Here is a 27,362-nt window from a genome sequence, read left to right on the forward strand (position 1 = left end):
TACTGGCGATGGAGGAATGTTCAGTTTTCATGCATTTTCAACAAGGTTAATGTGTGGATTTTCGTCCACTTCCTGTACAATATTCCACTTTCCTTCATTACTGAACTGCTTCACTACCTTCTTATCCATGACATAGCAGTACACTTTTTGACACACACACACACACACACACACACACACACACACACACACACACACACACACACAAAACAAGCAAAGAAAGATCAGTGACTGAGTTACATGTGGTTTATCGTTTATGTTTGGCTGCTACAACATTGCTCCTGCCTCTGATCAGCAATTGTCGATAGGTTGCAAGTCATCAGAGCTACTGCCAACCTATACAGACTACAGTACAGTAGTGTACTATACTGTATTTCAGTGTGTCAAAGTCAAACTGGTCATTTCTACCACAGCTTATGATGTGCACAGTTGCCGGCACTGATAAATACCGCCAAATTTGAAAGCGCTAAGTGGGAAGAGAGAAAATATAAACGAGTTGTGTTAAATGCATTAAATGCAACTGGGATTGGAACTTTCAAAAATGGACATTATGCAGAAAAATATGGTAAAGATACTACCAAGATTCCACTGTACATGTAGCATCAGCCATCAATCAACTAAATTTCCTGCTTAACATATTCTGAATCTTTTCAAAAACTCTTTCAGCATTTGTATCTCAGATTTTAAAAATTACATAGATGTAGATTTCATGTAGTATATTTACAAATATTTATCATACAGAACAAATACTTTACACATTACTAAAAAGAAAAGCTATCAGTCTTATTTAGGTTTCACACATAGGCAATGTAAAACGATGTATTATTCAAAAAACACAGAAACCAGTGAAGACAGATATATGTCTCTTCATTTAAGCCTTTTCCATTTGGTACATCTTACTTAATTACATCATCCTGTACAGTGTGTACAGTTTACAGACTAATCCAGAGTGTAGACATTTAAGAAATGGAAATTGCTGTCACAAACCATAACATGATTTTAATCTTATTTAATTAAGAAATGAAATAAAAATCCTTATTTTTTCTTTGTTTGTATTCTCTTTGCATAAGAGAAAATGCCAGATTTAATGTATCCAGACATTCACTAGAATGACAAAAAGTAATATTACTGATGCATGACAAAATGCAATATTACTGCTGACCTATTCCTGTAATTTCTGGATGCACCAATGCTTTATAACTATCTGGCAGGATATAGTGACAAGGAACCCAATCGCAAGTAACAGGCACAGGCCTCATTATACTGATTAGAATATGAAATAGCTTCAAAATAAACCCGCTGCAGAATATGTGGTGAAATGATTAACAGCATACATAATAAACAGTATGAGATTGGATGCAGTTATAATTTACAAAATGGATTTCCATTAAGGAGGAAGTAATAATAAGTTACATGCACAGAGAGATATAAAAAATCTAGTTATTTTTGTTTTTTTCTACACATCTTTAAATCATATAAGCAAATTTCAGTTCGAAAATGTATCACTCAACAATACAAAATGTCATGTTAGTGAATACATGACACAGTTGCTATAGATTCTCTTATGTACAGTGACACGTAAACTTATTTACAAAAAATAAATAACTAGTAAAAAATCCTTTCCTAATTCTTATTTTCTGTTTCTTTAGCACCAATCTTCTTTTCGAATTCTTCAAATTCTTTCTTTGTCATTATCTCAATCTCATCTTCCACCTGCTCAACACCAAGAACCTAGAAATATTATAAGGTTTTATCATTTTTTCACAAATTTCATGTTATACTAAACATAAGAAGTGAAAAAAGAAAAATGAAGTCAAACGAGGAGCTAGACATTTTCCTAACCTCGAACCTATTTAACATCATGTCTTGAACAATTTGTAACATTTAAGTCACAAAATCCCATCCATCCCTGACTTTTACAGACATAATTATTCAATCTCATTATTACATACATGTAAAAGAACTAATTAAAAAAAATGAAGTAAAAATATCTATATTCAAAAAGTTGTTTTCTGTACACATGGAACAGAAATCATAAATAGTTTGTCAGCTTCTTCATACTCACGTCAGCCATGAACATATTTATTGAAAATATACTGCTATATTCCTAGCAACAAAAACTACTATGCACAGTATTAGTGCTATGTTTTCCAAACAAATCAAAATATAAGCACTGTTGCATGTGCAGAGCTATTGCACAAGTAGCCATGGGTGTTAAAGTGTCAAATGTTATTTTGATGGTTCATCTTTTAGATAGAACTGTACAGAACAATTTGCAGTACAAACAATATAAAGACCGTTGGATTTATCACATATCATTGTATCATAGATAAGTGTACACTGATTATGGATAAGAGAGTAGTAATGACCTTAGTGTAAAATTATAATGAGCTACAGAAAAAGTGAAACTGTGACAAATTTCTGAACTATTTATGGCAGATTTCAGTTATTTACAGTGCAATAATTTTTATGCCAATCTCGGTGTTACTTTTTTCACAAAATTAGGTACTACTTTTTATGCCAACTTTGGCATTATTTGCTGATGATTTTTTTCTTCAAGTATTTTTTTATTTTCCCTTATTTTTATTGTTTTGCAATGTTAAAAATAAAAACATAACAATCAATTACAACTGCTGACATCACATTCATTTCCATAACTGGAAAAAAATTTAAACTTATTAAATATTACCAATTAAAGGAAAAATAAGTACACAAAGAAACGCTGTTGAAAATTTTTCAAAATAAAGCAATTTCATAACTCTGAAGTTTTTTTCTACAGTATTATGCGGCTGATCTGGGTCAATACTTCATAATAGTGTAAAAACAACCACATGGAAGCCAAACCTTCTTTAGCACAATGCCATACATTTGACAAAGTCCATATTTTTTGGTTGGATGCAAAGTTGCTTTCAGCTAAATCCTAAAGGCAGTTGCATCCCTTCTGAATATTTACAATGCAGAGACCTGCCACTCCAAGCACACATAAGTAATAGGCTCTCTGCCACCTCATCATTAACAGGATGCTGTAGATCATCATCCTAGGGTTGAAACAAGAATCTAGGCCCTAGGACTGTGAACACAAAGTCGCACACATCTGTGCCCATAAAAGTTAAGTCTAATTTGGAGATATGATCTAGTGTACCTCAATGTTCCTTCATCTCTGTTTATTATATTTATCTCTTCATATTTTTCATCAAAACCTTACTGGCTTCATATCGAAGATTCATTTCCCACACTAATGAACCCATCTTCAAGTTGTTTTAATTTGGAATAGAAATGGAAGTTCTAGCTTCCAACATCACAGTTCCCAACAAATTCGAACAAAAGTTAAGTATTCTGGTGAAATCTTTAATGTGGTTCATCAGTTGAACTGCATATTTTTCTAGTGTGCAGGTTCAAAAACAAAAACCGCCAAGATGTACAAACAGTTGAGTGAAGATGGCATCTGCTCTGTTCGCTTCTCTCAGCCAGCCATGACATAGGGCACATTAAGTTATGGAAACGACAAACCAACAAAAATTTTTATATCAGTATTTACTCAATATTATTTTCACTATTTTCTGGTGTGAAGTTTATGGTGACAGTCAGATGAGTGGCCTACCTAACCGAACAAGTGTCAAACTGATTTACATGCCTGAATAGCTGAAGTGTGGTATTTGGTGGTTCTTGTACATATACTTGCATAGTACAAAAAATGCAGTTCAATCAATGCACTGCATTGAAGATATCACTGAATTCATGACTTTTTGATATCATTTGTTGTGCAAAAGTGTCAAGAAAGGCGATATTATGGATGTAATGTATCAGAACGAAGTTCACGTGCAATAGGTTATTTTTGACTTGCATCACTATCTTGAGCTTCAGTTGTCTTGTATCAAGACTGTGATTCAGATTCCCAATCAAACTGCAGTATCAATAAAAAGTCTGAGATACTTTGGCTTCCAAGTAGATACTGTGCATCGTAGCTTCACAGACAATGAAAGCCAAGAGTACAGGAGGTGTGCCCTCTGGTGGAGATCCCCACTTAAATATGCACTTGCCATCAGACACTGTCACTTGTCAGTATCACCTGAAGCCTTCAAGCAGCACCATTTGATACAGTGTTTGACTGTTGTGGGAGTTATAGTTTCTCTTTCAGTGCACACACACACACACACACACACACACACACACACACACACACTGCTATGTGGAGGATGCGTGTTTCATTCTCAGTACTGCCACAGATTTTTTCTTAGTGGAAGGACTGGAATGGGGTCCATCCAGCATTGTGTTGCCATCTGAGGAGCTACTTGAATGAGAAGCAGCAGCAGTAAGATCTGCTAAACTGACAATGGCTCACAGAGAAATGTGTTGATCCAACGTCCCTCTATATTGCACACAGACAATGCCACTGACTGGAGATGACACGGCAGTCAGTCATTCATACATATTAGTGGGAAATGTAATAAAGTGGAATGGATTATGGCAGAAATGTTTCATATAAGATGGCTGCTTTGAAAACAATAGATACAACACCATATTTGTATAACTTTTCTTAGTTGAAGATTAATTGGTTGCCTGTTTTGTGAACATAATTAATTTTGTAAATTTCTATGTTGTTTATTTACTATACTATTCAGCAGAAGTTGGATATCACTCAGAACACAGAGATGCAGTGAACGGAGGAACCAACAGCATTTCCGAATGTCCAGTAACGATTAAGTTCACGTACTGAATGGCTCGCTAGAAACAGAATCCACAACAAAGCGAAAGGTAAGCACAAAAGACCTGTACAGAGTGAACACTGAAAGGGAGGAAACCGTTCCACAATCAACAGTCAAGCACTAAATCAAATGCTGCAGTATGAAGGCTTCAAGTGATAAATGGCAAATATCAGTATGTGATTGAGAGTGCATATTTAACTTAACAACTGAAACACATTCAGTATAATTCCTGTCCTAAGCAACTAAATCTTTTGAAAAGGGGGGGGGGGGCGCAAGAGGCGGAACAGAAGGAATTGAAAGTAGCAGCAAAAAATTATAGCAAATTGTTAGTAGTTTTCAGTTCATGGCTTTTAAGCTTGCATTCATATATGCTGGGTGTATAAACTCACCTCTGGTATGTAGAACTGTAACATATTCTGAACACCATTTCGCAAAGTAACAGAGGAACTCGGACAACCAGTGCATGATCCTTGCATCTTCAGCTTCACAATTCCGTCCTCAAATCCCTGCAACAAAATAAATGAAACTTAACTAGATTCTTAAAGAGCATGAAACATAGTATCTGATGCTTGCACATGAGATACAAATACTCTATGCATCAGCCATGCTGCAGAGGGCTTTATTAATATTAGCTGTACTAGGAAATGCATCCCCAGATAGTACATAGGCCTACAGGGAAACAAATATTTGTTTAAGTGAATTAAATATATCTGCACTTCATCATTACAACATATTGCTATTACAATACTGCTTCATCATATTTCAATCATTTGTCCATAATGACTGATGTCTGACATTTATTTTGTAGGATTGATTCCCACTGACACAAATATTGATGTAGCAAGTCCAATGAGATTTTTCAAACTAATACTTCTATACAATATGAGCAGCTGCAGTACTCACAGACTGCCAATGAAATCACTGTTAAGTGAAAGGTATTTTGCTCTCTGTACAGAAATATATTAACTGGTCTCCTATCCCCGTGTGTAACAGACAATCTTACTGAGTGCCTTAAAAAGAGATCTTAGTCCTTGAAAATCTATAGGTTATTTGTTAACTGGCAGGATATAAATCTTTTATTCTGGTAAGGGATGAGATCATAAATAACTGGCAGTATCTGCCACAACAACCGGAATACAATAGTATCAATTTTCTGCTCTGCTTCTTTGTACAGGAGTTGTATCTTATGGCAAACCATCACGATTTACATCAGTGATATCCATATCATCAGATACATAAGATAAATCTTTAGTAAATTGTAGGACCTGGTACTCACAATGAAGTTGACACAGGTACAAAAGCACACTACAGCAGTTTCATTGCTGCCCATCAGCAGATAATATTTAAATGTGTGAGGTTGAACACTAACAGGTAATAATTTGATGCTACACAGCTCTATGTCCTTGCGCAGAGGTTTACAGTTCAAGGCTGAATAGAACATTTTGCTTCCACTTATTTGACACAGTCTTGAAAGCCTCTTCCATCATTCCTCACAGCTTCAGGAATTCTGCCTATCTTACAGTGGACAAAAAGCTACAAATAGTGAAAACACAGTTTTCTTTTTTTTTCTCTCTCCTCTCAAAGGCCAACAAGTACATTGTTCCACAGTCATATCACTAGAATCAAATAATTTGACCATACTTCTAAAGCCACACAGAACAAATCAAATGAGATTACTGCATAATAGCTGCAAAACAAAGAGTAGGGTTACAGATAGAGAGATGCAGAATGAAATGTGTTTGGCTGTCGAGAACAATGTGTGAAGCCTTCAACATCTACCATAACAGAATAATTGTCAAATGACATTTCACAAAATTGAACAAAATTCTTGTTGTCTCTAAAGGCCAAATTTAGTGTACAGACCCTAGCAAATGAGAAAGGAAATGAAATTGGGGGTAGCAAAGCAAAAGCTGAAATGTTAACTCCATTTCTGAATGTTCCTTTACAAAGGAAAACCCAGGAGAATTGCCGCAATTTAAGCCTCATAGCACTGAAAAGATGAATGAAATAAGTGTTAGTGTCAGTGGTGTTGAGAAGCAGCTGAAATCGTTAAAACTGAACAAAGCTCCGGTCCCAAATGGAATTCCTGTCAGGTTCTATACTGAATTTGTGGTTGGGTTAGCCATTCTTCTAACTATAATCTATCACAAGTCCCTAGAACAAAACACCGTGCCCAGTTCTTGGGAAAAGGCACAGGTCACACCCATCCAATATCCTGACATCAATTTGTTGTAGAATCTTAAAACGTATTCTGAGCTCGAACATAATGAGGTACCTTGAACAGAACGACCTCTTCAATACCAACTAGCATGGATTTCAAACTCACTTATTATGTGAAACCCAACTCACTTTTATCACATGACATACTGAATGCTTTGGATAAAGGCAACCATGTAGATGCAGTGTTTCTTGATTTTCGAAAAGCACCTGTGTTTATTTTCAAAAGTACTATCATATGGGGTATCAAGTGAAATCTGTAACTGGGTTGAGGACGTTATGGTAGGGAGGCCACAACATGTTATCTTGGATGGAGAGTCATCGTAAGATGCAGAAGTAACTTTGGATTTGCCCCAAGCAAGTGTGTTGGGACCCTTGCTGTTCCTGTTGTATATTAATGACCTTGCAGAAAACATTAATAATAAAATCAGGCTTTTTGCAGATGATTCAGGTATCTACAGTGAAGTACCATCTGAGAGAAGCCACATAAGAATTCAGTCAGATCTTGATAAGATTTCAAAGTGGTACAGAGATTGGCAATTTGGTCTAAATATTCATATATGTAAAATTTTGCACTTCACAAAATGAAAAATGAAAAAAATGTAGTAGCCTATGACTATAAAATCGGCCAACTCTTACAAATACCTGGGTGTAACAATTTGTGGGGATATAAAATGGAATGATCATATAGGTTCAGTCTTGGGTATAGCAGGTGGCAGACTATGGTTTATTGGTAGAATACTGGGTTGTGTAATCAACCTACACAAAAGAGATTGCTTCGAAATCACTTGTGCAACCCATCCTAGAATATTGTTCAAACGTGTGGGACCTGTACCAGATAGGTCTAACAGCGGATTTTGAACATATACAGAGAAAGGTAGCCCGAGTGGTCACAGGTTTGTATAATTCACGGGAGAGTGTTACAGAGATACTGAAGGAACTGAACTGGTTCAAATGGTTCAAATGGCTCGCAGCACTATGGGACTTCTTTGGCCATCAGTCCCCTAGAACTTAGAACTACTTAAACCTAACTAACCTAAGGACATCACACACATCCATGCCCGAGGCAGGATTCGAACCTGCGACCGTAGCGGTCGCGCGGCTCCAGACTGTAGCGCCTAGAACCGCTCGGCCACCCCAGCCGAGCAACTGAACTGGCAGGCTCTTGAAGACAGATGTAAACTGTCCTGAGAAAGACTATTAGCAAAGTTTCAAGAACCAGCTTTAAATGATTACTCTAGGGATATACTACAATCTCCTATGTATCACTCACACAGTGACTGTGAGGACAAGATTACAATAATCATTGCATGCACAGAGGCTTTCAAACTATCATTCTTCCCACTCTCCATACATGAATGGAACAGTAGGAAACCCTAACATCTGATACAATGGGATGTACCCTCTTCCACGCACCTCAGGTGGTTTGCAGAGTATAGATATCAATGTAGATGGCACCCAGATCAATATGTTCCACATCTTCACTCTGAAGTTAGTCTGATTATTAACATGTTCTAGTCCGAATCAATGATCCAGAGCGTGACCTAGTTAATATAACTGTTTAATGAGTTTACCAATTAACAAAAGCTAATAGTAGTAAAAAGTCTAGATTATCAAATGTTCCTCTTACACCATCCAGGCAGAACTGAAGCTAATTTTTCTCACCATAAAAACAATATCTCCACCATCTTCCTGCACAGTAGGGCGAATTCTTGTATCCAACAGTTCTTTAATCATCTGAACTGTCTCGTCATCATCATCAGATATCTCTGAAAAGGAGAACAAATTACTGAATTACACTCCAAAAACTGAAACACTAATTCAATATGAGATGTATACAACCAATGTTTAAAACTGAATTAAATAGTGCATGAGAAAAAGGCATTCACCATTGTGGCTGCAGCAGAGAAAATGAGCGGTACAAGTGATTTAATATACTGAGCCAACGATTCTGAACTTTCTACAGTGGGAAAAAAAAAAAAAAAAAAAAATGTAGTGGTAAGACACTGAACACATACCGTGTAAAACGGCAGTTCAAATCACTACCCAGTTTTTAATATTTATGTTTTCCATGATTGCCCTGTGTCACTCCATGCAAATGCAAAGACAATTCCTTTCGAAGGACATGGCCAATTTTCTTCCCTATCTTTCCCCAAGTCCAAACTTCCATAAATCAAACTGTCAGGCAGGACATGCCTCAGGACTTGACACCTCCCCTTTATAATTTTTATTAATGATCTTTGAATGATATTCAAATGAGTCTATCAGTTATTCTTGCAGAAGACAGCTGTATTCTTCGTGCTAATCACTCTAGTCAAGAGCTACAGAGCATGATACCAGTCAAAAACCACATCATCATCATGAACTGGTTGGAAGAAAGGCTAGGTTTTAACATTCTGTTGATAAGGAGGAAATTTAGACACATGGCACATGCTATCTCTGAAGAAGAATGAGGAAGAAAATTGGTCCTGCCCTTCCAAAGGCACCATTCCAGTACTCACCCTCAGTGGTTCGGAACACCACAAAGAACCTTAAACTGGATGTCTGGTCAAGACTTTGAATCGCTGTCCCTTATATGAATCCAGTGTCTTGCCACTACACAACCTGTCTCAGTGTGAATGGTTGACAACAATCTGTCTGTTGAAAGTGTTGTGACTGACATTGCTACCTTATAAAACATAAATCATTAAGTTCCTTACAGTATGAATACATCTAAACTGAAACAGTTTTTGTTAACTCGACCTTTCCATTCAATTGATGAGTTTATAAACAACAGTTTACCAGTTATCTGATATCATGCACAGCTTATGTTTCTGAACTGTTGTTAAAGTACTGAGTATATGTGACCATTGTCATTTAAGGACTAGCCCAGTTTGTTAACTTTATTATCATATTTGTTATTCTGTACTATCATATTTATTGTCTGGTTGTTAATGCTTATGAATTTTTTGTCATATAACACATCATCATCTTCTGTGGAAGTCAACTGTGGATGTTTATTATAAATGTTGGTACATAACTAAATACATATAAAATTTTGACATATCCCACAGTCATGATCAAAAATGCTTTATGGATCATAAAAATGAATCCAACACACAAATAAAGTACTGTGGAATACTAACAGGAAACTCTTAACTGAGAGTTAAGTAGTATGCGCAATTCATTTCAAGTACTTAAATACTTTATGAGTAGGGAGACCACTCACCGACAACTAGAAGCATTGAGTCATAGACAGGGGCAGACAAAAAGGTAAGAAAACTTTCTAGCTTTTGGAATAAAATTTTTCCCAACCTACAGTGCACACATGTTCTACAAATTCTGTTACTGAATAGAAGCAGTGGCTTAATAAGAATGACATTCGTGTTCTACAGAACAATGAGAACGGTGAAATAATTGTTACCTTATGTGACAGACTAAAGAGTCTTTAGAGTCTTTACAATATCGTACAAGTATATTGCACTATTTGTAGTGGAAGTTTTGAAAGGTGAGGTCTTCATTGACTGGCCATGAAACTTCTCTTTTTGCCTTTTATCATATGCTGATGGATATTTAAATTTTTACTTTTATTTCTTAAGTTCTCTCTCACAAGTCTGGCCTCGGAAACCAGCTTGTGGTGTGTGTGTGTGTGTGTGTGTGTGTGTGTGTGTGTGTGTGTGTGTGTGTGTGTGTGTTTGTTTCTACTTTAGAAGAGATGACTCTGTGGCTGAAAGCTCAAATGTATAGCAGACTTTTTATTGTGCCTGTCTGCTACTCAACATCTCCTCTATATGGTGAGGAACAACGTCTCCTTTGCATAATACTGCCATTATTATATCCTGCATTTTCCATTGTTGGATATTTATAAGTTTCTAGTATCTAGTATATACATACATGGAAGTGAGAGAACCAATAATTTTCAAAATGGGGACTGCAAGAATCTGTTTCTCGAGCATGTTGGAGTTCTTTTCTGAGAAAATGACTGAAAGGGCTATCCTGAGCTCGGTGCTTGCCCATCGGCCCCAGCAATGAGACAGCAGCAGGATCCCTGTGGTGAAGTCTCATGGAGGGGACAGAGTGCAGAGCAGCCAGGTATCTGGGCTGTCAGACAGAGCACAAAGGTTCATGGCCTGCCAATGGTAGCAACGGCAGCACCATTGGTGCGGTGCTGATCAGTACATATTGGACTCGTACTAGGGTCCAGTTGTTCGACAATGACTGGCTGGTCCTGGGGACGCTGGGGAGGGGAGGGTAATGCAACTGCTGGGCACTGTCTACCCAGAAAGAGATCTGTTTCTGTGTCACATACGGTATGGAACAGGGTCAGTGACGGAGATCCATCTGCAATCACGTGGCAGCGGGTCAAACTGCAGACCATCCTGAAGTTGGGCAATGTCCCATGCCATTGAAAATGCGGGAGTCTAATGACATAGAAGCAGGCACATGGTGACAAGTGCTTCTGTCAGTAGGATACCAGCCATGGCTGCTAGCGCTCTACATACAGCAATGGCACTGCCATGGTTTAGGCCACTAAACCTCTGATGCCATATATCTGGAGCTTCTTCAACAGTATTTTGAGGTCCACAATGTCGAAGGCGTTACTTAAGTCTTAAGAAAATGCCAGTCATGTTTTGTTTTTAATCCGCTGTTTCTAGGGAATTTTGTATAAAATCACAGATGGCACTACTTGTCAATTTATTTTTCCTGAACTCATGCTTAGTGTCAGTCTTATAAACAGGAACCACTTTTGCAATTTTTAGACAGTTTGGAAATGTGCCTGTCAGAAAAGAAGAGTTGACAATACCTGCAACAGGCACTGAAATGTTCGTAACATGTTGCTTTATGATATAATTTGGAATACCATCAATTCCCAATGATACTTCCTTAAAAAACAGACTGAAGAGGGACAAGGGCATAGTTCATTTTTCTGTTTGTTTGTAATACTTCTTTTATGGCTGATATTAAATTATGCAAAGTAGCACATAAAAAGATTTGCAGTATGTTTAGGATCAATAACTGTCTTGTTCTCATGGTTGAAAGTAACATTTTCCATTTAGGGCAAACTTTATTTGCTTCCTTCCTTATTATCAGACTGCTTCGATTTTGCTCGAACAGTCCACAGGTGTACTGCCGGTCCATAGTGTCCAACAAAAACAACATTTCGGCGATCAGACATGTCGCCATTGTCAGTTGCGCTGACAAACTGAGCTCCTGAGAGCCGGATGGCTGTCTTAAATCCCCTCCCCCTGCAATGCGTTCTCTATGTGATCCATGCCTGTGACCGTGCGTCGGCGGTCGCTGAGATGCTGGCGTCGGCGTCTGTGGTGGCGTTGGTGTAATTGCCTGTCCGCCCTGGTCACTCATTTGTTTTCTTTGCTGAGCATCTTTCTAATTAGACTCAATGCTGGTTCCCATGCCTTGCTGAGGTTCGAGATTGCGGCTATAACCTCAGCAAGGCATGGGAACCAGAACTGAGCCTAATTAAAATATGCTCAGCATAGAAAATGAATGTGGGCCCAGGGTGGACGATTCAATTACACCGACGCCACCACAGGCACAGACCGCGGAGAGCATGCCTTGCAGGGGGAGGGGATTTAAGACGGCTGCCCACCCTCAGGAGCTCTGTTCCTCAGCACAACTGATGATGGCGACATGTGTGATCGCCGAAATATTGTGCCTGTTGGACACTGTGGACCAGCAGTACACCTGTGGACTTTTCGAGCAAGAAATACACTGGGAGAAACGGAAGAATCACATGCTTTGATTTTATTTGTCGACTGTTCTGAACATATAATTAGCCATTTTTTGGTCTGGTATATAATTCTTCTGCACATCTGAATGTAACTGTTCCTGGGAGTGTCATTTTGTCTGTATTTGAACAAGTCTCTTTTCCTCACACTTGAGATTTTTATGTGTGCTGTTAACCATTTCTCTCTCTTTCTCTCTCTCTCTCTCTCTCTTTCGAGTTCGGTGTCTTATTATTTGTGTTTTGAGAGGGAATGCTGCTTCAAAAGTAACTGAAAATGCTAGAGAACTTGTCAAACTTTCCGTTGATGTCATCTATTTGGAAAACTACTTCCCAACCTTCCCCTGATAATAGGGAAATGAATGTTTCTATACTATGTGTTTTCATATATTCTGAGTAGAATGTCTGAATCAGAAGTAGTAGTTGAACAGCAATCATGTCCAGTTAATTTGATATTTATGGATTCACTATTTAGAGAAATTAAGAAATATCAAGATAATGATATAGATATTCATGCCATTAAAGAAAGGTGAGGTGGCAGAACCACATTCTCTGAATCAAGAGGTTTCGTTCTGTACTGATCAATAAGATAATAAATCAAAAATCTTAGTACCTCAAGATCTGATTCCACACATATTTACTTTTTCCACAAGTCAACAGTCAGAGGACATTTAGGAGTCTTAACAGATAGAAACAGAATAAGAGAAAGCCTTATATGACAAAACTTTGACACTGATACACTATGTGATCAAAAGTACCTGGACACCCCCAAAAACATACGTTTTTCATATTAGGTGCATTGTGCTGCCACATACTCCATATCAGTGACCTCAGTAGTCATTAGACATAGTGAGAGAGCAGAATGGGGTGCTCCGCGGAACTCACGGACTTTGAACTTGGTCAGATGATGGGTGTCACTTGTGTCATATGTCTGTAAGCTAGATTTCTGCACTCCTGAACATCCCTAGGTCCCCAGTTTCTGATATGATAGTGAATTGGGAATGTGAAGGGACATGTACAGCACAAAAGCATACAGTCCGACCTCATCTGTTGACCGACAGATGCCACCGACAGTCGAAGAGGGTCGTAATGTGTAACAGGCAGACATCTATCCAGACCATCAAACAGGAATTCCAAACTGCATCACAATCCACTGCAAGTACTATGATGTCATGGTCGAGCGTCTGCTCATAAGCCACGCATCATGCCAGTAAATGCCAAATGACACCTCGCTTTGTGTAAGGAGTGTAAACAATGGACGATTGAACAGAAGAAAAATGTTGTGTGGAAAGACGAATCATGGTACACAATGTGGTGATACGATGGCAAGGTGTGGGTATGGCGAATGCCCGCTGAATGTCATCTGCCAGCGTGTGTAGTGCCAACTGTAAAATACGGAGGTGGTAGTATTATGGTGTGGTCGTGTTTGTCATGGAGGGGGCTTCCACCCCTTGTTGTTTTGTGTGGCACTATCACAGCACAGTTCTACATTGATGTTTTAAGCACCTTCTTGCTCCCCACTGTTGAACACCAATTAGGGGATGGCGATTTCATCTTTCAACACGATCGAGCACCTGTTCATAATGCACGGCCTGTGGCGGAGTGGTTACATGACAATAACATCCCTGTAATGGAATGGCCTGCACAGAGTCCTGACCTGAATCCTACAGAACACCTTTGGGATGTTTTGGAACACCGACTTTTTGCCAGGTCTCGTGGACCGACATTGATACCTCTGCTCAGTGCGGCACTTCGTGAAGGATGGGCTGCCATCTGCCAAGAGACCTTCCAGCACCTGACTGAATGTATGCCTGCGAGAGTGCAAGCTGTCATCAAGGCTAAGGGTGGGCCAACAGCTTATTGAATTCTAGCATTACTGATGGAGGTCACCTCGACCTTGTAAGTCATTTTCAGCCAGGTGTCCAGATACTTTTGATCACATAGTGTATAATGAACAGAATATCAGTTTGTAAAGTGCGTGCCAAAAGTAAACTAGCACAGAATTCCGAAGTATGATTCCTGGGATCTAAACCTTTAGAAAATATATGAATAAAATATATTGACTACAGGCCACTTTCAAGACCTAAAATGGGTAATTGTTATATTTTAGTCTGTGTTGATGCCTTTTTGTGTTTCACTTGGTTCTATCCTACAAGCTTTTACCTCGTTTCGGTGCAACATGGGAGGTAGTAGCTCTATTTACTCCAGTCTCGTTATTGTTGTTTGATTCCTAGTGAAAGCATACTTTTAAGAGCCTATCTTTCCCAGGTCGGAACAGTAAGTGATTAAGCTATTAAGTAATATCTGTATGAAATGCATATTTGTTCATCAGCTGTTTTTATTTTAAGCCCAAATATGAAAAAGTTTCAGTCATGAACCATCTTCATGGATAAGGGTTAAAATGGTTTAAGCCACCACATTACATTTATAATGTAATGTACAATGTAATGTCATGGCTTAAACCATTTTAATCCTCATCCATCAAGATGGTCCATGACTAAAACAAGTTGATATTTGGGTTTAAAATAAAAACAGCTGATGGTCAAATGTGCATTCTATACATCACTTGTCAGCTGTTGATAGTCAACTTCCAAAAATGTGTAAGTAATATCTGTTTTTTTAGCATTCCACTTTCAGGAATCTGCTACATGGTAGGTTAATGATCTGGCATTCCCGGGGAGGGGCGGAGGGGGTAGTGAGACAGTAATGTGTCACTTAGCAACACATTCTAGCTGTCAGGAGGATCTTCAGCTCTGTGCAGTGGCACCACCTGTAAGTGTTGCTGTGAAGAGTGGCCGGGGGCGGGTAGTCTGTTTTGAGCCTACTACCAGGAAAATAATGGCAGTACTTGTAAACTGGTGGCCACAGTTAGCTGCAAGAAGTGTTCTGCAATAGTGATCTGACTCTTGGCCACATTTTCTGCAGCACTGTATGCACTGTAGATAAGTACAGTATGATACCTTTGAGTATTATATGAGTAAAGCTGAAATTCCAGAATGGGAAAATCTTTTGTGAATGAATACACAGCATTCCAAGGATTAGGAAACACAAGCAGTACGTTTCTTCTGTTACCTAACATGGCTTGTTTACTCTAGACTGTGTTCAAGTCTACTCCCTCTCCGAGATTGTAGATTTCATACTGACTGGTTTGATGTTTCCTTTCTGAAATCGTGTGGTCTGGCTTAAATAAGGAAACCTGTTCAGAGCTTGCAGGCAGTGCCTCTAGTTTGGACGTGGCTATTACTGACTTAACTAGTTAAGTCCTGATGTAAGGTTTACCCTGGTGCTTGCTGTGTTAAATTAATTCAATATTGTTGACCACAGTGGTAGCCAGGAGGTGATATGTAAAAGATTTGTATTTAATATATTTCAGTATCTTGCAGTGGTTAGTAGCTTAGTCTCATAATTCTGAATCTATCTGGTCGCCTTCAGGCTCTAAAATGCAAGTGAAGCTCCTCATGATAGTAATCTTACGAGGTGTTATTTTAAGTTATTTTAGTGATATGTTTAATAGTGAGTCTTGATCTGGCCGAGTTTGATTTTAAGGCCTGCTCTCCCGTATAAAATAATTATTTTGTGGGTTATGGTTTGCAGATTTGTTAAGGTATTCTGAGGAATTTGACTGAGTTGGGACTGGGTTATAAAATCCGTACCTGGGGCAGGGCTGGAAGGAAGTTAACGGCCACAAGTGCAGGTAAGTTGGATAAGAACTGTAACCTTCTGTTTTGATCAAGGCTTAAGCTGTTTATTTGTATGATTACCAGAGTAACCAGCAGTGAACAAAAATATTGACGACTTGTAACCTGCAGAAGCTAACTCCGTTTATGTAGCTATCAGTATTACTGAATGTATTACTGTACTGACATATAATGTTTTGCTGTATCTCAGGGCAAGTAAATTTTCTTTCTCAAAGTTTTTATTGATAAACTGCTTGTGTTTAATTAATAAATGTTTGAGCTGTTGTTCTGCACTTTAATAACAAAGACCTTGCTCCACTACTCCCTGTGGTATACTGTTACGGTTCTTTTACTGTTCTGAGTGGGTAGCATGTAGCTTGGGAGGATAACAACTTTTAAGCTGAAAGCGTCTGTAAGGTTCAGCACTAGCTCTTTCTTCCTCCTAGTTCAGAGAAAGTGGATATTGAAGTTACCACAGAACAGATTTCTTGTCTAGATTAAACCCATTTAGGAGATTTAAGAGTTTATTTTGGAGTGAGTCAAAATTTTCATTTGAGGAGCGGTACACACATGTAACAATTATACTTTAATCACAAACTTCAATGAGTAATAGCTTAAAGCCCCTTTCTGCACTGAGATGCTGGAACATATTAATAGCTTTATGTTTCCGCCCTCCTTTCATTAAAATTATAGTACATCCTCTTTATGTTTCTACAGGAATGATTTGCTAGTATGTAGCCTGATATCTAAAGAGAGAGAATATGGTCAATCTTTAGCCAGTGCTCTGTAAGGCACAGACCACTGAAAAATGTGGTTCAGTCTTTAGCAAACTCTCTACATCTGAAACTCTGTGACTGAATATTTTTATGGCTAATGGAAAGAATTTTGTTGCTGTCATTTATCTATTACCAGTACCGATTTTTAAATTACTATTTAAATTTCCTACAGGCATTTTTATTACAGCACTTACAAAAAATCATCTGTGTAGGTATTTGGCAGCTACTGCTATGTATCTAAGAGACCATAGCTGCATTGGTGACTGGAGAAGATATGGTAGTGAAGCCATTTTTTTGTTCCTGTATGTTTTATACAGTGTCTCACATTTCTTGATAACATATTTTTTTCCCCACCACAAGCTGCTTTTCTTGCCAATTTAAGTGGTAGTCCTCTACCACAGAGATCAATAACTTCTAATCTTTTTGTGGAAAATATTTTTGCAGTATGTATCTCTGTTCCATCACGATCACAGAGGCAGGCCTTACCAGCATGGAATGGTCCTTAACAGAATATTTGCACAAATCAGATGCCCTAAACACTAATTCATCAGTGGCTAATGCAGTCTCATTTCTCAATGTATCAATTGCTCCTCCACATAACAGATCAAAGTCATTGTGAGTTAAATAACTGATTTCGAGAGTGTTTCCCTATTTCAGACAAGGGAGCACCAGGTTTAACAAATTTTATTGCTTTTTCAGCCACTGTTTCACTAATCTGAGCAGCAATCCCATGACTGTCACTGTAAGCACACACAATAAACTTTTGTTATTTTTTTAGTATTTTGAAACTCTACAGTTGTACACTGTTATGGCTTTCAGAAGAAGTGAAAAGTAGTTGTGTATCTTCTTTAAGAAATGGGGCATCATACTTCAATTCTGAAACTCAGTATGTTTGAAAGAATTACTGAAGACACCCTATTTTCTTTTTTCCCTCTGCTGGTTACCTGATTTTGTTACCTTATTGGCACTGCTTTTGATATTAGCACTGGTACTGTTTATTATTTCCACTGAATATAAGCCAGAATTTATTAGATTTTCCTGGCACATAGTACACACTTTGGACTGTTGCAGCTTTTTGTATTTGTCATTCCACATTACTATATATTTAGGTAATACAGAAATTTCTGCTTGCAGCATTTCAAACACAATCTTTCTTTCTTTCTTTTTTTTAGCACATATTTTCATACACATTGTCTCTCTCCTGGAATTCTGCCTCAATACTTTGTCAATCTTAAAACAGAAAATAGATATTTGATCCTCATACATAGCCATAGTTTTAGTAGGCTGGTACATTTCAAAACTGTTACGAGTAATATTTCTAAAACTATTAATCTCATTTTTCACATTAAAATTCAAATTAAACCACATGGTGATTATGTCTCATAAGTTAGTCACACCTTTCTGTAGATGATCAGTTTGCGTACTGAGGCACTAAGCTTCATCAGGTAGCTCCTTACACATTAGTGACAGCTCACACTTTCAGCCACAGTCTTCACATTCACTCTTTTGTCACATTTTCACTGCAGCAGATGATGCACGTCCAGTATGCCAGTAGTTTTGAATTTTCCTTCACTGAAGAATCCATTTTTTCACAACAAAAATAGAAAACACTGCTACATATCACACAGATAATGCCAATCTTAACTGTTTTGTTGCACTTTGGATTTTTTTTTATCAGTTAGAGATGAACTTCTGTTGGAGTTTACACAACTTACACTAGTTACCACCATCTTGTTAACACACAATAAAAGATTTATGTACATCAATAATCAGTTAATGAGCTTACGTGTATCTGCTGGACCTTGCTCATCTGTGATGATAGGCAGTCCACTAGCAAAGAAATCCATTATAGTTGCAAAGATTTCTGGCTTCAGTATTTTCCACTCCACTGAATCATCATCAACCTGCACACAAGTTCCATTTAGTTATTTAGTGCCTGTCTGTGAGGTGCAGTTAACGTGTAATAGTGCAATGCAATGTAACCTCACTTCTCAAATTTAAGAAAATGTATATATCAACATAACATTTCAACTCATGATTCTCAAAATGTCTTTATCATAGAAATAGTGGATGCACAATTAACATTCTTTTTCAGGAAGTAATCTATTATGTCACTTATTTTAAAATAGTACACCATACAAGAAATAACAGCTTGAAAGGACTGTAGAATATGTTACTGCACCTGAACAGTCATATTTCTTGGTCTCTGAATTCTCACATCAGTGTTTCTCTTCGCTGTCTGTTAAGCAATAACCACAATACAGTTACAGTAAGATCACTGATAGGAGAAAAACTCATACAAAAATAATCAAACATATTCAGTGACTTATGTACACCTGTCACATAATGGTCAAAACTGTTCAGTAAGACTAAAAAACAGGTTAAAAGCTACGTATTGGACCACCCTTCCATTCTTCAATATGGTGCGGATGTAAACATTACACTTCACCACCTGTCAATGTGTTATCACAACCACATTTTCTGCTTCCACATTTGTTGGCTTCACCTACTCATGAACTGCCATCTTCCAACCTAATCTAGACTTCAGGCTGTGCTACAGACCAGTCACAACATCACAACATCCCCGATTTCGGGGAAGGGGGCAGTCCATCATGTGAGGGAGGAGGGGGGCGGCGGTCCATCACGTAGCTTTGGCCAAAAACAGTATTTGCATCAAAATGAAAATTAACTTGAGAGAATGATAAAATTAAGGAGGAGATGGTTTGGCAGTAATTACCTTCAAAAGGGAAAATTCTTAGTCCTGCTGAGAGAGACACACGTAAGTAAAAGAAACCGTTCTAGCTTACAAAACCTTTAGTGCCATCTCTGGGTAGAAAAGTAGAAAAGGATAGGTTAGAAATGAAAGTTAAGCAGGTCACTCATACCCCTGAATGAGATGATGTGAGTATGAGAGGAGACAAAGATGAAGGGGGAAGTACCAGACATTTTACGCTTTCACAGACAGTACATTGGTAAGCACTCTACCAGCATCAGTCCAGAGAATATGAGAACACAGTGAGAAGTACAGATGGATGAGAGGAAGATAAATGAAACTAATTAAGTGCTAGGAGGAAAAGGAAATGGTAAAAAAAAACAACAACAACAAAGCAAAAAGGGGGGGAGAGGTGTAAAAAGCAATAAAGAACGTAACTGAATAACAACTAATAATCATGGAAAAATGAGGATGAACGTAGAAAAGGAAGGGGGATCTTTCATGTTATTCTGTCATAAGGGGACATATATTTCTACGTAAATACGCAAAGAGTATTTTAAATAGTAATACTGTTATATCAGTAACTGTTAACCGTGGTTGAAATTGAGGGAGAGTTTACTCAATTATAGCTTAAAAAATAAAATTAGCAGTAAATAACTATCACTAGCCCAGATAATACTGATATTGCAGTGATGAACAGCCTCCTCAGCAGTAATCAAAGTTACATGAAGCTGTCATAACAAACAAATTTCAAAGGTAGATTTTCTTTTCTTGTTGTGGGCAATACAAATTAGTTTTAATTACTAGAAGCAATTGAATCTTTATAGCAGCCAGTAGCCCTACATATATGAGAAGCTATCTAGAATGGACCCGCCCTTTATGTGCTGAAAAGAATTGTCCTCATTATTTGCAGAGAAAATGGTATGCACTGCTGGGCCCAGAAAAGGCTCAATGGAATAATAAAACAGCTTTCACAGGCTTTGCAATTAAAAAAAAAATAATTCTACACAAGTTTCAACGCAAGAAGTCCTGTGTCTAGCATTACTATGGGCTATAACACTGACATACAATTTCTATAATATATATATATATATATATATATATATATATATATATATATATATATATATATATATATATATATATTTCTTATTCTGCAAACATCCAAGATAACGAATCACAAAACCCAACTCCTTCAGTGATTTGTGGGAGAGTTTGAGAAATTAAATCTGACTGAGAACCATGACTATCTCCAATTTCTTCATCTTATGTAAATTAGAGGTTTAGAAAGTCTCCATCCATAAGATTAAACATGTATGTATATACACATATTAATAAAATATACCAAAAAACTGTGAAAGTACCTTGGTAACTGTGATGAAATCTGGCCCATAGAACACTGACTTAACTCCTTCAATGCGAAACAACAAGCGTCCAAGTGGTGAACAGTGAGCTGACTGCCCATTAGGGAAGTCCCTAGTCTGACCTGGCCCCAAAACCTAAAAAGTACAAACAACACTCAGTAAGAAGTTCTGCGAAATGAAACGCATCATTTGCGTAAGTTGGAAATATCTCATCATGTCATAGTTTTTATTGGAATTCAAGCAACAATGAATAACAGCAAAATTCTAATATAATTAAAGTTATATGTTTAAAATCGATGTATACACCATCATGTCAGTACAGAGCTGCCACAATCACTAACAGCTACTACATGGTTAAGGGGCAATGGGTTGCCCCTGTGAATTAAACATTAAGAAAGAATTAATAAATTGTAGTAATGAACTAGATCTAGGATTTCTGTGCAGTGAGATACATTTTGAAGCCACAGGTGTATAACTGGATCATTTAAAAATTGCTATTGTATCTCTTTATAGATTACCAGATGGAAGTCCACTAATATCTTTAGAAAAACTTGAGACTTTACTAATTTCTTTCTTATTCCTCAGTGGAAGAAATTTAGTATAGTGATTGGTGGTGACATCAGTGCCGCATTTGATGTAAACAAAGATGTGCACACCATAAATGAATTTAAAAACCAGTTATGACAATTCAACTTCATTTTTACAAACTGCAAACCCACAAGACAGTCCGCTTATCTCGACAACATACTTACAAATGTCAATACAGAGTTACTGTCTTCAGATGTAGCTGTCTTCGATTTCTCGGACCATGACTCAGTTTGGGTAAAAATAGGTACACATAGGACTAATATGGACTATAAGGAGTTTAGAGAGCCTAAAAGAGTCATTACAAGACCAATAATGCAAGAAAAATTGTCTAATTTCATGGTCTCACTCAGTAATTATGACTGGTCACATATGTTTAACAATAATGTCCAGGGCTCCGCCAATACATTGTTCGATAGATTTTTTCATTCTTTCTTAAATATATTCGAGACCAATTGCCCTCAAGACAAATGTAAAATTAACCCTAAAAGTAACGGTAATAGACATAGGGATAAGAATCCATGGTATACCGCTCAACTAGCCAATATGAAAAGGAGGTGGTTGTTGTATAGGGATTCTTACAGACTTCAGAAAACTGATATGGCTAAACAAAGGTACTCAAGAGCACAAAAGGAATATAAGTATGTTTTAAATGTGGCCAAAAAACAACAAACATAACCTAGGCAGCATTGTGTCATCAAAAAATAAATGCAAAAAAGCAAGGACTATAATAAATTCAGTGGCCAAATGCAAGCAGAAAGCTGAGGTAGAAATTTCAGCAGATGAATTTAATAATTACTGTATAATATCTGTTAGCCAAATTAGGGAAAGCATTGGGAAGCCTCAAGAAACTGTAGCTGATCTCATTAAATATCATAATGTAGACTACACCCTGAAAGATAAATTCCTTTTAATAGAGGTCACACCAGATGTTGTATTAACTATTGTAAATAATTTTAGGCCCTCTAATAGTGGAGACATATATGGTATTTCTTGTCATATATTAAAAAAGATAACTGGGCCCATAGTATATCCTCTTACTAAATGTAGGTATAAACAGATGTCTAATTGAAGGAGTATTCCCAGACATATTAAAATTATCCAGGGTAGTGCCTATTTACAAGAAAGGAGACAACAATTTACGATCTAGCTATCGCCAAATATTTGGACACCTATTTTATCTAAAGTAACTGAAGTTAAGTGTGGTGTGCCACAAGGCTCAGTATTAGGACCTCTTATATTTATCCTAATGACAAACGATCCACCATCTTACCTAAATATTCACTCCATTCTCTATGCAGATGATACCACTTTTTTCAATATCAGCTCAGACATGGATATGCTCCAAACTGCGGCAAATGTCACAATATCACAAGCATCAGCTTTCGAGCTAATGGGTTCCTGCTTAATGAGAGTAAAAATCAAAAGATTGTATTTAATTTAAGAGATCTGCCAGTGCCAGACTTCATGGATAGTGTTAAGTCCTTAGGTATTGTAATAGATAGTAAATTGACTTGGAAGCCACATATTTAATACATTAGTGCAAGGCTGTCTAGAGTGGTGTATTTGTTAAGGAATTTAAAAAACCATGTACCTGCAGCCAATGTAAGATCGGCCTACTTTGCTTTTTTTTCAAAGCATTATATCTTATGGTTTTTAATATGGGGCAATAGCTAACACCTTCAGGACATTTTGGTACTTCAGAAGAAAGTAATTAGGATTATCACAAACAGTGATAAACTGGCCCACTGCAAACCACTGCTTATAAACTTAAAAATATTACCTGTTATAAACATGTATATTTACACTGCCCTACTGCATATAAAGAGCAGTGTAGAAGAGATGTATACTCTCATGGAACCAGAAATAGTAGCCACCTTGACATACCTTACGACAGATTATCCAAGTCACTGAACAGCTACGAAGTGGTAGGTATGAAGATGTTTAACAAACTGCCACTAGAATGGGTAGAAGCTCCATTCGATTTATTTAAAGACAAATTATTCAGTTGGTTAGCTGCAAATCCTTGCTACTCACTTCAGGAATTTTATGACTGTAAAATATCATAGTGGTACCGGTTTGGAGAGTACAGCATAATTTCTTTAACTGAGTAATTTATGATGCAATGTTTTTCATATTATTTGATTTTAAATATTGTATTTTATGGAAAACCAACAGTGACACATTGATCTTCAATTATATATATATTGGAATACTGAGCCCTAACTGCAGTCCGTTTGATTTTCACTGACACAGCAGACAACATGTTTAATTGAATTGAATTGAATGAAATTGTATTGTCATTTAGCTATTACAGCAATTGACAAAGTCAATATATATATTGAAACCTTGTTGTGGCACAGTGACAATTAATGTCAGTTTTTGCACATTACGAGCTATGATTGTAGGAACTTGCAATTGCCATAGGAGCCGGCTTAGTCATTTTAACTTTTACAATAAGTGGAAATCACCATAACATGATTTACGTTCCGTCATAATAGCAACAAGTTACATCAGTGTCACACTGAGCTGTTTTGTGAATGTAACCTGTGACAGTGCACCACTATGTCATCTACTTGCCTAATTTTTGTAAATCATTTTAACACTAATGGACACATTTTTCCGTTACTCTGCATATGACAAATCCTTGGTCCAAGAGAGAGAGGTGCTAAACAGTCAGTCAGCTCAACAGAAGGCTGACCAATGTGAAATGTCTAAGGAGAGTGGCCACATTGAAAACAAAGATAAATGAAAACACTACAATATGGACCTTGGTCTACAACAGAGATAAATTTGTTACCGTAACCAGTCACATGGGGGTGGTGTGGAGTTGGCTTAGGTTCGGTATAGGGCAGTGTGGAGGGGAAGGGGGGAGTATGGCACTATCAAGCTCTAACAAATAAATTACAAAATACGGAGGAGGGGTCCACTACAAAACCTTTCTCGGCATTCACATTTAATAGTTCATAAAACTCACACGAAATTATCACCTTCCAAACTAAAACACCTTGGATTACACTGTAGAAAAGTGTCACCACAACCACGATTTTGGGGGATAGGGGGCTAAAATATCACGCTTTCGCCCAATAGCGACCTATGGTTTTGAGATTTTAAATGCTAAAGTATTTAACGATAAACTATCGTTCTCGCTTAAATCTGTAATTCCGAAAAGTCTGTCCAGTCATAGGCTTTATACAGAAGCCAGAGAAAAATTGTGAACCATTCTAGTCAGTTATTAGAAGTACATTTATAAAGTTAGCCACTTACCTCCACACCCGGTAAAAATTTCAGACAATTTGGATTCGGCGTTTCCTGAGTCTGTATGAACATTGTTCTCCTTGGTTGTATGTAGGTGAAAAACAATTTATTCCCACCATACTTAAATAGGTGGTTTGAGAATGTTCTTGTGCCAATGTCTGTCAGCACCCTGCATATATAATATACTATTTACTAGCAATTGATCAAGCATAAAGAGATGTCATAACAGAGAAGATGACAACGTACGTCCATATCACAGTGCGCTTTACTGATTACCTTGATGATTTCAATTTAGTATTACCTTAAATTCTGCGCTGAAGTGATCGAAAATAATCGGCGGCACGCAATACCAAATTTCAAAACCCTGTTTGCCATTTTCACAAATTACGCAACAGTCAGCTGTTTGCCAAACTTAACGATTGCCAACATCAAACGTAACCCATCTGAACAAGGGTGACCAACATCGGAAAATACAGATGCAAATATGCTTGGAAATCAGAAACTGACGAGGAGAAATCGACTGGAGTAGATCTCGATATTCAGTCCTAGCTTTCACGTCTTGCAACAATTAGGACCCAAGGCAATAATACTTTAAGTCAGGAGATCAAGTATTGGGCTACTTATATTGTGAGGTAAACGTTATACAGAGAATATCTCTCGCACTTTTCGTAGTTTGTATGCGACATATGTAAATAACAGCAGCAAAATTATAATGAGTGCATATGTAAATAATCTGAATCTTAATGCTCGCCAGATACTTGCCCATAATCTCATTTCTGAATTTACCTTGCAGTTTTAGTTTTTCCGGCGAAAGATGCGTTAAGTATGGCGAGAACGCAAATATTAGACTACGCTGCTAGTCACTTGTAACAAGTTTTATCAGCTTTAAACCTAACCCAGAACTGGGGCTGAGCTAAAGACCAGTTGGTGGTCATCGCAACTAGTCTTTCAGGGAGTGTATAACTGCTGTAACGTAATATTTGCGGCAGTTCCCAAAAGATGTTGCTTGACGATATTTAGTCTAATTTGAAATCACCAAGAACACACGCCATTTGGCCTGCTTAAGACTTCTTTATTGACTTTTTGCTTGGAAGCCATCTCAGAATCATCACATCTTTCGTAGTGGTGGGCAGGAAATCGCGTATCTGTTAGAAATCACAGTGACTGAGAAGTCACAGATATCACAGTAGCAACTTTACAGAATCTAACTGCGATTTCAGTCACAGTTAGCTGTCGCAATAAGTATTTCACATTCAAAGACGTGAGCCATCTATTGGTCGAATTTAGCACTGCTTTCTGCGATTTCAGTGACAAGTCGCAACTAAGAGTCGCAAGTAGCATCTAAAAAGCGCGGTTAACAGTGGCATCTGTTGGCCAAAGTTCGTACTACGTCCATCTCTGCGGTACGCTATGGAGTCCAACTGCGATTTCCGTGACAAGTCGCAACTAAGAGTCGCAAGTAGCAACTAGAAAGCGCGGTTAACAGTGCCATCTGTGGTTCAAAGTTCGTACTACGCCCATTTCTGCGATACACTATTGACTCCAACTGCGATTTCCGTGACAAATCGCAACTAAGAGTCGCAAGTAGCAAATAAAAAGCGCAGTTAGCACTCCCATCTGTTGAGCAAAGTTCATACTACGCTATTCGCTACCGAGTCAAACTGCGATTTCTGTGACAAATCGCAACTAAGAGTCGCAAGTAGCAACTAAAAAGCGCAGTTAACATACTTTTCCTAGAGTCATCTGTTGACCAACGTACGTACTTCGTTATGAGAGCCTTGTGCCTCACGAGATCGATGTGCTGTGTGTGCATATGAAGGGCTTATTTCAATAGTGGTACAAGTCCATTTTTGTTCATTTTGAGATACAGAGTCGTAAAGTTAAATGAGCGCTGAAAAATCTGCAGTTGAGATACCAGAAATATTCAAGCATATGGCTTCTTGCTAGAGATGAACCTTTATTTATGTTTGTTTGGATCACTAATTTCAGAAGCATTATAGACAGAAAAGTGGAGGTAATGGACTTGTACCACTATTGAAATAAGCCTTTCATATTATATGACGACATGCACATTCAGCATCAGTTATGGTTGGTCAAATACTGCTGTGACTCTGAATGTATTATATTAATAAGAAGCAACATTGCTCTTATCTCCTGAAAACACCAAGTAACGTAACAAATGTGTTTGATTCTGCTTCCAATATGACAGTTTTGGTTAATACTCCACATGCCTACAGGACTTTGCAATGTTAACACAGCAGAACTCAGACATCTGTATAAGTGTAGAGAAATGAAAACAGTCATATGAATGCCTCACTTTTGTTCCGACACAGTTCAAGAC

General features: G+C 37.6%; 1 protein-coding gene across 1 annotated transcript; it reads right to left on the reverse strand.

Annotated features, from left to right (window-relative positions):
* Nucleotides 1-701: 701 nt before the first annotated feature.
* On the reverse strand, nucleotides 702-25,467 carry LOC126236126 (NFU1 iron-sulfur cluster scaffold homolog, mitochondrial-like). Its single transcript, XM_049945200.1, has 7 exons — nucleotides 25,323-25,467; nucleotides 25,031-25,190; nucleotides 21,179-21,313; nucleotides 18,888-19,005; nucleotides 8,589-8,692; nucleotides 5,096-5,212; nucleotides 702-1,731 (listed from the first exon to the last, which is right to left on the reverse strand). The coding sequence occupies exons 1-7, from the start codon at nucleotides 25,394-25,396 to the stop codon at nucleotides 1,624-1,626; spliced, it is 816 nt and encodes a 271-aa protein (XP_049801157.1). The 5' UTR covers nucleotides 25,397-25,467; the 3' UTR covers nucleotides 702-1,623.
* Between the last annotated feature and the right edge of the window lie 1,895 nt (nucleotides 25,468-27,362).

The sequence above is a fragment of the Schistocerca nitens genome, chromosome 2 (assembly GCF_023898315.1).
Source record: "Schistocerca nitens isolate TAMUIC-IGC-003100 chromosome 2, iqSchNite1.1, whole genome shotgun sequence".
NCBI lineage: Eukaryota > Metazoa > Arthropoda > Insecta > Orthoptera > Acrididae > Schistocerca > Schistocerca nitens.